Genomic DNA, 12,491 nt, shown 5'->3' on the forward strand with positions numbered 1-12,491 from the left:
GTCTTTGCCAAGGTGCTTTTGTATATGATGGGGCTCATATCAAAACATACTTTTTTTCTTTTTGGCCAGTCCTCAGGCTTGAACTCAGGGCCTGGCCACTGTTCCCTTAAGGCAAGTACTCTATCATGTGAGCCATTGCTCCACTTCTGGCTTTTTGGGTAATTAATTGGAGGTAAGAATGTCACAGGCATTCCTGTCTGGGCTGGCTTCCATCCTCAGATCTCAACCCCTACAAGAGTTAGGATTACAGGCATGAGCCACCAGCACTCAGCTGCTGCAGGTACATTTTTTTTTGGGGGGGGGGGTCCGGTCATGGGGCCTGAACTCTGGGCCTGGGCGCTGTCCCTCAGCTCTTCAGCTCAAGGCTAACGCTCTACCACTTGAGCCACAGCGCCACTTCCGGCTCTGTTCTTTTTGCTTATGTGATGCTGAGGCATCAAACCCAGGACCTCATGCATGCAAGGCAAGCGCTCTACCACTGAGCCACCTTCCCAGCCCTGCAGGTACATTTAAAGCATGTGTTTGTTAGTGTTTTATGTAAGCATTCACTGGGAAGAGGCTTTTTAGCACCAGGAAAGCACTGCTTCAGGTCAAATGGAGACAACTCTTTCTAGTGGGTCTTCTAGGTAAACACCACACAGGTCATATGCAAGTCAAGCATCCCCAATCTGAAAATCTAGAATCCAAAATGTCCAAAAATCTAAAATGTTTTGAGTGCTGACACAAGTAGGAAATTACACATTTGACCTCATGAGGGGTCACAGCCAAACTGCTGGTACTTTATATCCATCTCTATATCTATCTATCTATCTACCTACCTACCTATCTAGGCTTTGGGTTTGTTTAAAGCTTATATATGGGTGAATTTTGCATTTAGACTTGGGTCCTATCTCCAAGATATTTCATTATGTATATGCAAATATTCCAATAATTAAAAAATACTGAAATACTTCTGGTTTCAAGCATTTAGATAATGAATACTCAACCTAAAACAATTCTTTGGAAATGAAGCTTTGAAAAAAAATTCAAGTCCATTTTTCTCTCTCCAGTATTGGGAACTAGTGTTGTTTTTCATGGACACACACACATTGACTAAGAGGCCAGAATAAGGCAAACATCACATATTGTTACCAAGATTCAGTCATTTTTCTTGAGTAAATGCTTCTTCAGAGGTTTGGTACAGGTGTTAAAAAAAAAACTGTTGCAGTTTCTTTTTTGTTTGTTTCACCCCCTTGTTTTTAAATGATAGGGTAAACTTTCAGATAGTCCCACCTATAATTTTCTGTGATACTACCCTCCCTCCCCATTTCTTGTTCTTGTTAAAATAAGCAGTTTTACGTAGTCGGAATCAAGTTCCAAATTTTATTAGCAGAACTCTACTGCTGCGCGACATCCTCAGCTCCCAGTTCTTCTTTAACTTGAGACAGATACATGGGTTGCCTGTACCTGCCGACCTCAGGGGGAGCCAGTGACTTGGGCAGTTTTAAGTAGAGTTTATCTTCTGGCTCTATTTTAGTATTTGGGAGTTACTTTAATAAAAGAGCTCTGGAGGCTGGGATCAAGATGAAAGGGGCTAGGGCTGGGAATGTGGCTTAGTGGTAGAGTGCTTGCCTAGCATGTATGAAGCCCTGGGTTCAATTCCTTAGTACCACATAAACAGAGGCCAGAAGTGGCGCTGTGGCTCAAGTGGTACAGTGCTATCCTTGAGCAAAAGCTCAGGGACAGTGTCCAGGCCCTGAGTTCAAGCCCCAGGACTGACAAAAACAAAAAGATAAAGGAGCTGTCAGACATTGCTTATGCCTTGTTTTTGATTCATAGGCAGCTGTTTTCTGTGTCCTCACATGGCAGAAGTGAGAGAGTACTCTCTTAAGGGCATTCACTCCATTCATGACCTAATCACCTTCCCAAAGCTCCTCACAGCATCATGTGGGGTCAGATTGTTAACACAGTCCTCTAGGGGGAATGGCTTGCACTGTCCATAGCACTTTGCTTCAGGATTGTTTTTATTTTCCAGCCAACATTGTTCTTCTGATCTCTCTTCCAGTTCTTCAGGTTAGCAGAATCATAGGTTTTGTGTCTGTCATCTAGGTAAAACTCACCCCATGCAGTCTTCATCCATGTACTGAGTTCCCTTCAAATGCTCTGGGTTTTGTCTCATTTGATTATCTTCAAGTAGATGGCATTCTAATTTTGTCCAGTTATCCTCTCTGTGGGAAGAATTGATCTTCCTCTGTTCATTATCAGAACTTTAAGCTCACAATTATATCTATCTATCTATCTATCTATCTATCTATCTATCTATCTATCTATCTATCTATCTATCTATCTATCTATCTATCTATCCCCCACCTCCCCTGGTCAGTCGTGGGCTTGAACTCTGGGCACTGTCCCTCAGCTCAAAGCTAGTAGTGCTCTACCACTTGAGCCACAGTGCCACTTATGGCCTTTTCTGTTTATGTGGTAATGAGGAATCGAATCCAGAGCCTCACGCATGCTAGGCAAGGACTCTACCACTGAGCCACCTTCCCAGCCCTTACAATTATATTTTATAAGCATAAATTCACTATTTCAAAAGGCGGTTTATAAGCAGTGAAAAGGTCAATTTTTTCTTTTTGGTACCAGTCCTGGGGTTTGAACTCAGGGCCTGAGCACCATCCCTGAGCTTTTTTTTGCTCAAGGATTGTATTCTACTACTTGAGTAACAGCTTCACTTCTGGTTTTTGGGTAGTTAATTTGAGATGAGTTTCAGGGGCTTTCCTACTCAGGCTGCTTCAAATTGCAATCCTCAGCTATCAGCCTCTTGAACAGCTATTATTACAGGTGTGAGGCACCAATGCCCACCTCACTCTCCTCTTAGTATAATTCTTGGATATAGATATGTGAATGCCCCAATTTTCTTTTTCAAAAAAAGCAAGACAAAATTTATGGAATATTTTATTTTCGGTACTTCCAGTAGTGGTGAGACAAAACACATACTGTTGCTACCTCCCTGGACTCCATTCTACCCCGAGATCTCCATTTATAAAATCAATAAACAAGAACCAGAATTATAACCTTCCACAGAGACAAGAGTTTAGAGGCTAATAGGAAACAACAGCCACATGTAAGGATACAGTAAGAGGTAAGCAAAACACACAAAGTCTATTTTATCTTCACATGCAGTCATCATCTCGCAGCATGTTTTTAAACATTCTATGTGTGGCTCTGGAGCCCAAGCCCAGGACCTTGTACATGCTAGGCATGTGCTCTGCCAGGAAGCCACATCTCTGACACTTAAACATTTTTTTTTTTTAAGCTTAACACTTTAAAATTTAGAATGTTTTATTTTTAAGTCTTTCTTTCATATCCAAATTTGGCTCATGACATCTGGTAAATAAAGCACATTTATATATTTTAAAGGCAAGGATTATGGAGAGAGTTAACGTTAGAACTCTTCTGAGACATTACTTTGGCACCACCTGCTGGGTGACTTTTTGGAAGTATTTTCTGTACATAAACTTTCACCATAGATTTTTACTCTCAGAAGCAATTCTGAAGAAATATTATCAAAATCATTTACATCTAACTTCAGCCTAAGGCCAGCCAGCTATAAACTACCACCTAAGGGCAATTTGCCTTAAGTCACTAGACCCTGGGTGCTATCCCTGAGCAATTTTCCTCAAGATTAGTGCTCCCCCACTTACAGCCACACGGCCACTTTCAGGTTTTATGTGGTTAATTGGACAGAAAAGTCTCACAGACTTTCCTTTCCAGGGCTGACTTGGAGCCACAATCCTCAGATCTCAGATGTGAGCCACTGGTGCCTGGCTTATTTCACTTGTTTTGGATACACATTTTGTTTTGAGTCTATGTTTTGAGGCAGGTTCTTTTTATGTTGGTCAAGCTAGCCTTGAATTTCCCAGGCAGGCCAGGCTGGCTTTGAATTTAAAAATCACCCTTCAGCACTGGAGTGCTTGGGTAACAGATGTGCAGCACCATACTTACCCACATTTTCTACGATTAGTTGGAAAAATTCTTGTTAAAATTTTATGTACTGCCATCAACTGAAGTCTATTTCCATGATAGATTTTAATCAGTCATCCCAAACTTCAGAAAGCATTTTACTAAAAGAACAAATATTAAGGCACAAAGATACACCAAGTTTTCAAGCAAAAATTGGAAGAAACTTCTTCCAATTTATAAAATAATTTAATCCTTTCAAATAAAAAAATACAACTTTCCAACCTCTAAAGTTCCACCTTAAACAAGTGATATTCTACTGATTCTAAATTAGTTTTTCTTTTTTTTCCCAGTTCTGGGGCTTGAACTCAGGGCCTGGACAGTGTCCCTGAGCTTCTTTTGCACAAAGCTAGCACTCTACCACTTGAGCCACCGTGCCACTTCTGGCTTTTTCTGTTTATGTGGTACTGAGGAATTGAATCCAGGGCTTCATACATGCTAAGTAAGCACTCTACCTCTAAGCCACATTCCCAGCCACTAACTTTCTTTATTTTCAGTTGTAGGGCTTGAACCCTGGGCCTGGGCATTGTCCATTGAGCTCTTCGGCTCAATGCGAGCCCTCTACCACTTGAGCCACAGCACCACTTCCAGTTTTCTGGTGGTTAACTGAAGAGTCTCATGGACTTTCCTGACCAGGCTGGTTTTGAACCATGATCCTAAGATCCCAGCCTCCTGAGTAACTAGGATTATAGGTGTGAGCCACCAGTGCCTGGCCTAAATTAGTTTTAGTAGTATTTAGTTCCTAAATTATAATGTACATTTCCTTAAAAATCTAGTTTTGTCACATATATACATTTTCATTTGCTCAACTTGAACAATATGCTAAATTTCTCTCTTATAATAGGTATAAGGTGCTTCATATTGTCTTCCTGCATGCCAATCACAAGACACAGTGCTGGAATGAGAGACAAAAACTAGTTCAGGGTCTCTTGACTTTAGTCGTGAATAGCTAAGGCAATAGATGCAAACCTCTTCCCAAAAGGAGAATATAAAAATTAACCCTCTATGTACATTTTTATACTTTCAGACTTTATAGTGAGAACATGATATGCTGTAATACAGATGGGAAAGATAGCAAAGATATAAAAAATTATTTCCTTTATAGAATCAGTATGGGGACATTCTATAACCTCAGGCTTAAGACAGACATTCATCTTTTTTTTTTTTTTTGTCTGTTGTGGGGCCTGGGTGCTGTCCCTCAGCTCTTCAAGGCTAACATTCTACCACTTGAGCCACAGTCCCACTTCGTCTTTTTTTGCTTATGTGGTGCTGAGGAATTGAACCCAGGGCCTCATGCATGCAAGGCAAGCGCTCTACCACTGAGCCACCTTCCCAGCCCTTTTTTTTCTTCCTATTTATCGCAATAAACTAAATTGACTAGCCTCTAAATCAGGGGTGCAGAGCCTTTTTCTTCATTTGGCATATGATGTTAGCTGGTATCAATGCTTATGTGCTATGGAAAAAACTAGATTTATTGAACTTTGAATCTTGCTGGGCAGGACCAGACTAAATGACTTCGAAGGCTTGATATGGCCCATGGGTCGGTCGAATGTTTCCCATTCTGGTATCTAGTATTTAAATACTAAGCTAATTCAAACCATGAAAGGTTCTTCTTAAGCAAATTTCACATCAAATATACCTATGAATGATGTAACAAAAGAACTGAGAATTCTGTCCAGAAACACATGAAACTGGACCTTATCCTGAGACCCTTTCATCACTAGAAGTCAGTTGATATGAGTACCTGCGAGGTGCTGACAACCAGACTGGGACTCCAAGCAGATGAGACAGGTGCTGTGCAGTGGGCCTGGGAGGACAGGGTACCTGCTAGCCTCAACAGGAGCTGTGGTAATGGTGCCAGGGTGCCTCCTGCTTATTTGCAGGGGCTAAGCAGGCCCTCGTAGGAATACTCAGTTCAGGTTATCAGACATCCAGAGATGACACAATTCTCACTAAAAGTGACAGATACAGCAATACTCTTCTAAAAATGCTTCTGAGGAGGCTTTCTTTGGATGAAGGAAAAGTTTGCATTTCAGCCCATAGCCACCAATGTGTCAGCAGCATCACTGGCTTTTCCAGCTGTAGGAAGAAGTGTGTTGATAAACACTACTGAGATTATGCAGAGACACTTTAACCTACTGTCATTCTGGTAATCAGCTCCCTATTCCCACCCACTCAATATACAGAACCCACAGGCTGTTAGCTATGCATTCGGTATTTTAATATTCAACTAGACTCATGAATTGGGACCAATTGTCTCAAACCAGGGTAAAGTATTAGATAAAAACATTAAGATACGCTTGGGTTGTATATGCCTATAACCCTTGCACTTGGGAGGCAGACAGGAAAACTATTGAGTCAAAGGCAGATTGGGCTACATAATGAAACTTTGTCTCCAAACCAAATCAAACAAAAAAGGCTCCTCACTTTCAGCTTCCTGAAACAAGCACACTAAAAGGCAGAAGGAACAACATGCTGGAACGCACAGGGGAGGGCGCCCACCACTGAGGAAGGCAGTGAGGTAAGGAATGGCATCCTGATAACCAGGCCTTTCTTTGTGATGCTTACCAGGATGTTTATCACTTTCCAAATTTTAAGTACTGAAATCACAAATGCAAACATCTTTCAAGAGACATTACCAGTTTAAAAAAAAAAAAAACAAGCAAAGCAAAACAAAAAACCCTATTCTTTAATAACCTCTCTGAAATAAAATAATTCCAGAAAGCAGACTTTGGAAAGAAAAAGAAAAAATTGTTCTGCAGCTTCAGAATAAAAATAATTATACATTATTAATCTTGTTTAGGATGTTCATGTTTTTACAATCAAAGTTCTCTGAAGTTATTCTCAATTCACAAGGTTAGATCTTCACAGAAAAGACATCCAGAAGTCTGCCTTTCATTACTAGTCTAAATGTCTGCCAGCCCCTCATCTTTGGTTATGAAAGCAGCAAAACATTCACATTTTCATCATGCTACATTCAATTGCCTTTCAAGTCTAGAACAGTGTACATTTTAAAGAGATTGAAAGATAAATCTCAAATCATACAATACAAACGCTAACAAAATAAGGTATAAAACATAGTTGAAGATTAATTGATTACAAAATAATTATGAAATCCTCTGAAGTTAAATTATCTTTTTATTATGATTTAGAAAATGCTAAGATAATGTAAACAATACAAGTGCTTCCTAGGAGGATCACCAGGAATGGGGCTGCCAGCTCCCTGGGGGTAGAAAGTGCACTAGGGAACCATGTGGCCTGGGGTCCATCAACTGCCCTACAGTTAGCAGCAGTATGTGTACTGGAGGCCTGAGGAAGGGAACAATGGCAGAGCACATTTTTGGAACTGACCCTCAAGACTTTTCTCCTTGTGTACTTGTATTCCCTGAGCTCAGGGAAGATCTAACTCCATGATTTCATGTGCACGGTGATATTTCCAAATAAGAGCTTTGTGCAGACAAAAAAAATTTTTTAAAGGCAAAATGAAACACATAAAAATCATGCCTTATCATCCAAAATCACTTTAGCATAAAAGTCAAAAAAATTATCATTGAATCTAGTAACTATAAATCTACAAGATGGAGACAATACACCTCAAAAATACATTATCTCAAAAATGAGAAGAAAAAATAGGAGTGTTTATATAATTTAAACAAATCTGAAATAGTCATATTTTCCAGAGAAAAGAAGACCCAAATCCATATTCCTGTCACTGCCACCTAACAAGTATTTGTGCATATCTCAGTGTCATAATACTTTTCTCAGATTATTTCCAAATCCAGGTAAAAGAAATTAAGCTGACATTTAAAAGTTGGCTTTATGGCAACAATAAAAAAATCTTCCCACTTGAATTCTTCAGTTTAATACAAAGACTTCCAAGATAACTAACACAGTGAGAACTTATTACATTATATCACAACAAAGCTCTCTTTCAGTCTTCACGAAAGGTGATCCTTTACCATTAACTGAGTTTCAATTACACAGGTTCCAATCACATTATCTTTTCTGAAGAGAACATTTTTTCAGCTATTTCAGATCTGGTCATAATTTCCTGAAAGTGAAAAAATTTGTGTTAAGATATTGATGATATAGCCAACTCTAACAAAATCATTTGCTCTTGCAAAAATCACAATTTAATTTTTTCAATAGCCATAGTTACGAGAAAGTATACAATGCAGAAAATAAAAAACCATGCAACAGACCCTCTCTAATAATGTAATCAATTATTCGGAGAAGGTCAGAGAATTTTCAATTTCTGCTACCTGGAAAACATGCCAAGTTTTAGCTCTTCAGGGAGAGGCAGAAACTGAGCTAAAATGGACTTCTCAGGCTTAGCTCATCTCACTGAATTAATGTTTTTAAAACTATAAATCAATTATTTATCAAATGAGTATTTTAAATAATCCTTTAAAAATAATTCTGTAGCACATGAATTTAGAGAATCATAAATCTTGAAGTTTAACTGTTGTGGAGCGTGGCCTTCCTAAACCTTTTCATTCTGCTGTGTTTAAATCAGGACCCAGATGCAAAACTTGCTTTCCTCATCTTTTACCACACCATGCCCTGCTCTCCTTATATCTTACATCCACCAAGACATTACAACATTGCTACTGCTGCCTACTCTCCCTCTCTTCTCTTCCATCATATGAGCTGATGTTCCATGTTTTTATCCCTTCATTGCTACACTTCACACTTCACCCTGCTTGGGTGTACACTTGCCCTGTAACTGACCTTGCTTCCACAAACTTGCCTAAATCCAAACAAATTTGTTCAGTAAATCCAAGTGAGAAAAACTTCATATACTAAGCTCATAAAATATCAGAGTATCAAAGATTAAGCTGCCACATTAAAATATTCTCTTCTTGGGCACTGGTGGTTCACACCTATAATAATCCTAGCTATTCAGGAGGCGGAGATCTGAGGACTGCAGTTTGAAGCCAGCCCAAGCAGGAAAGTTAAGACTCTCATCTCCAATGAACCACTAGAAAAACTGGAAGTGGCGCGGTGGCTCAAAGTGGTAGAATTTTAGCCTTGAGCAAAAAAAAACTCAGGAACAGTACCTCAGCCCTGAGTTCAAGCCCTATGACTGACTCAATTAATTAATTAATTAAATTAAATAAATCCTCTTATCCTATATACAAAATATTAGAAAAATCACACATTAAAAAACTCAGAAAAGTTCTTTTCTTTCACACCAACAAGCATTTATCTTGCTTCTGTTTCAAATGAATAGTTGATACAGAAATCCTTTAATCTTTACCAGAATGCATCGATTCATAGCATCCTTCTATTTCTTCAACCAATAATTTTTTAAAAATCTTTCAGAATTTCTTTCTGAAATACATTTCTACTTTTGAAAATAAAAATAACAGTTCTAAGTAGATAAGTAAAAATGTGTTACCTCATCTGAATCCACTAATACTGGAAGGGCCCTAAAAGAAAAAAGTGAGAGTGCTTAAGAGTAATGCCAAATGGGATCAAATTGTGGAAGAGTTACACAATTAAAAACTATACAGACAAAAAAACAGATGAGTGGTTGAGGGATAAAGTTTTTTTTGTTGCTGTTGTTTTTTTGTTTTGTCAGTCATGGGGCTTTAGCTCTGGGCCTGGACACTGTCCCTCAGCTCTTCAGCTTAAGGCTAGCACTCTACCACTTGAGTCACAATGCCACTTCTGGCTTTTTCTGCTTATGTGGTGCTGAGGAATCGAACCCAGGGCCTCATGCATGCAAGGCAAGCACTTTACCACTGAGCCACCTTACCAGCCCTTGAGGGATAATGTTTTAAAACCTGACAGAACCTATAGTTAAAAGTTCTGAGTGTCAGCCGGGTGCTGGTGGCTCATACCTGTAATCCTAGCTACTCAGGAAGCTGAGATCTGAGGATCAAGGTTCAAAGCCAGCCCAGTCAGGAAAGTTTGTGAGACTCTTATCTCCAATTAATCACCAGAAAACCTGAAGTGGCACTGTGGCTCAAGTGGTAGGTGCTCGCCAAGAGCTGAAGATCTAAGGGACAGAGCTCAGCCCCAGAGTTCAAGCCCTACAACCAACCAAAAAAAAAAAAAAAAAAAAAAGCATTGTGTCAACAGGATCTTTGAGAAAGTGGGCTCCCTTTCTGGGAAGGCAATAGGAGATTTAGGATATTACCATTTTTGTATTTATTTTTCAATTTGGGAGCAACATACCTATTTAGGATGTGTGTACTCTCTAGCATGTGTGAAACAACGCGAGAAAAAGAAAAAGAGAGAGAAAGAAATAAAACAAACTTTTGAGGAATGGTAATACAAATAAAAACCAGATTTAAAAATATTCAATGAGCTTAGTGTAGCCTCAGCCTGCAATGGAGCTTTATGGAGGAGAGCCTGAAACAAAAGTGTGTGTCAAAGTCATGAAGGTCATGAAAGATGTGCTGAGTATCTAAGTTAGTTAAGTTTCTATATCCATAGTACTCTCCTTTAAAAAGGAAGACAATATAAATATACTTTCCCTATCATAAAACTGAGAAAATATGTTGTTAGTAAACCCATATAACAAGAAACAATAAAGAATGATCTATGGGAGGAAGTACTTAGCTGAGAAATACAGGAAGGAAAGAAGAAATGCTAAAAAAAGAGGGAAAACATACACAAATTTTCCTTTTCTGCTGATTGGAAAAACGTATGATTAGTATCAGTTCTAGGCATGGATTTCAGCTAATACCAGTCACTCAACCAACTTAGTTCAATGATTAGCTCATCAAAACCACAATGAGAGAATGCTTCATAGCCATTGACAGAGATAACATAAAAAGGGAGTCAATAACAAGCGCTGGCAGAGACATGGAGAAGCTGGAACTCTCATATCTTACTGACAGGAATATAAAATAAAGCAGTTACTTGGAAATCCTTAACAATCCCCTAGAAGGTTAAAAATTACATAATGTAGCAATTCCACTTCTAGGTATATGGCAAGAGAAATAAGAATGTTTGTGCACCCTATCCAAAATCATCATAAAATTGAAAAGATAAAATGATAAAAAAAGAAATGAAAACAAATTCACCACATAAATATAGGATGTCAAAGAAGACTTTTTCTCAAACTCCAACAAACAGGAGCTAGTCAAATGACATTCTTCGTTATGTTGAAAAAAAAAAACAACTATCTACCACAAATTTTACACCCCACCAAAAACAACTTTCAAAAACTCAAACAAGCCGGCACTGGTGGCTTATGGCTATAATCCTAGCTACTTAGGAGGCTGAGATCTGAGGACTGCAGTTCATAGCCAGTCTGGGCAGACTCTTATCTCTCATTAACCACCATAAAACCAGAAGTGGCGCTGCAGCTTAAGTGGTAAAGTGCTAGCCTTGAGCTGAAGATCTCAGAGACAGTGCCCAGGCCCAGAGTTCAAGCCCCATGACTAACTAAAAACAAAACAAAACAAAAACAACTCAAACGAAACTTGTTTAACCATAGATTGTCAGGCTCATTTCAGGCACACTTGTACTAGAAGAAATACAAAGGAAACAACGCAAGCAAAAGGATTATCATACTAAACATACTAGACAGAACTGTCTAAACAGAAGCCAAACTAGTGGAAAGTAAGGACTGATGTATGGAAAGTTATCATAGTTGGCTCTTTTTGCCTTCACTGTGAAACATCTGTCTGGAATTTGCATGGAACAGGACACAGATAAGGAGGACCTTGAAGTTCCAAATTCACAGAGAAGATTCCAATGAACTCTATTTCCTATGCTGACACGCCTTTAAAAGCTACCGTACAATGTAAGATATGGTGTTTATATGTTGTTCATTTTTTTAAAGTTGTAAATGTTCGAACTTTTCCATAACAGAAAATTAAAACAACAGCAAAAGGATCTTGAAAACTGTAGGGGAGAAAAGGCTGGCGTTTGACAGAGATCTGAGTATTAACATCATTGTTGATAATGATACAGGGGAAAGAGCCTCCGCCAGGACTCTGCTTTCTGTGAAGGCTTTGGTAGATTGGTAAGAAGTACATCAGCTGTTCATGGGTGGGGAGAGCATATAAAAACATACGGAGAAGTGAGCTTTGAAAAACCACATGACAAAGGACTATCCCTTTAAACCACAGCCTGAAGTTTATACTTTAAAAGAGGATATTTACACATCTGTGAATGAAGAGGGAATATTTTCTTCCACCCATTTCAGATCTTCATCCTGTAGAAATATATTCATATTTAGCATGTAATTAATATCATCTAAATGTGCAATTTCCTAATGGAATGTGAAACCTAAGTATTTAAACTCAAATGCATATGACATCTTTTAGTTGATACACATATCCTAAAAAAATTCGAACATATACCATACAGAAATTATGCCCAATTATTGACAAACCAGAAACTGATTTCAGATTTCTGTATTGCTTGGCTTTACCTAAATGCATAGAGGTTTTATTTTAGTTTGTTAATTTGTTTTGTGTCCTGAGAAACTATATAAATATATAAAGACAAGAAATAGAAGAACTAGCAAG

At 38.7% G+C, this 12,491-nt stretch overlaps 1 protein-coding gene across 2 annotated transcripts in view; it reads right to left on the reverse strand.

The window, feature by feature from the left end:
* Window positions 1-7,119: 7,119 nt before the first annotated feature.
* Tmem87b (transmembrane protein 87B) overlaps window positions 7,120-12,491 on the reverse strand; it is a 58,527-nt gene continuing 53,155 nt past the window's right edge. For both annotated transcript variants that reach the window (XM_042695467.1, XM_042695466.1), the window contains exons 17-19: window positions 12,123-12,175; window positions 9,401-9,431; window positions 7,120-8,050 (exon numbers count right to left, since the gene is read on the reverse strand). In XM_042695467.1, the coding sequence (XP_042551401.1) occupies window positions 7,991-8,050; window positions 9,401-9,431; window positions 12,123-12,175 (144 nt within the window). In that variant the 3' untranslated portion in view covers window positions 7,120-7,990. The remainder of the gene's footprint in view (window positions 8,051-9,400; window positions 9,432-12,122; window positions 12,176-12,491) is intronic.

The sequence above is a fragment of the Dipodomys spectabilis genome, unplaced genomic scaffold, assembly GCF_019054845.1.
Source record: "Dipodomys spectabilis isolate Male_0828 unplaced genomic scaffold, ASM1905484v1 ptg000187l, whole genome shotgun sequence".
Lineage (NCBI taxonomy): Eukaryota > Metazoa > Chordata > Mammalia > Rodentia > Heteromyidae > Dipodomys > Dipodomys spectabilis.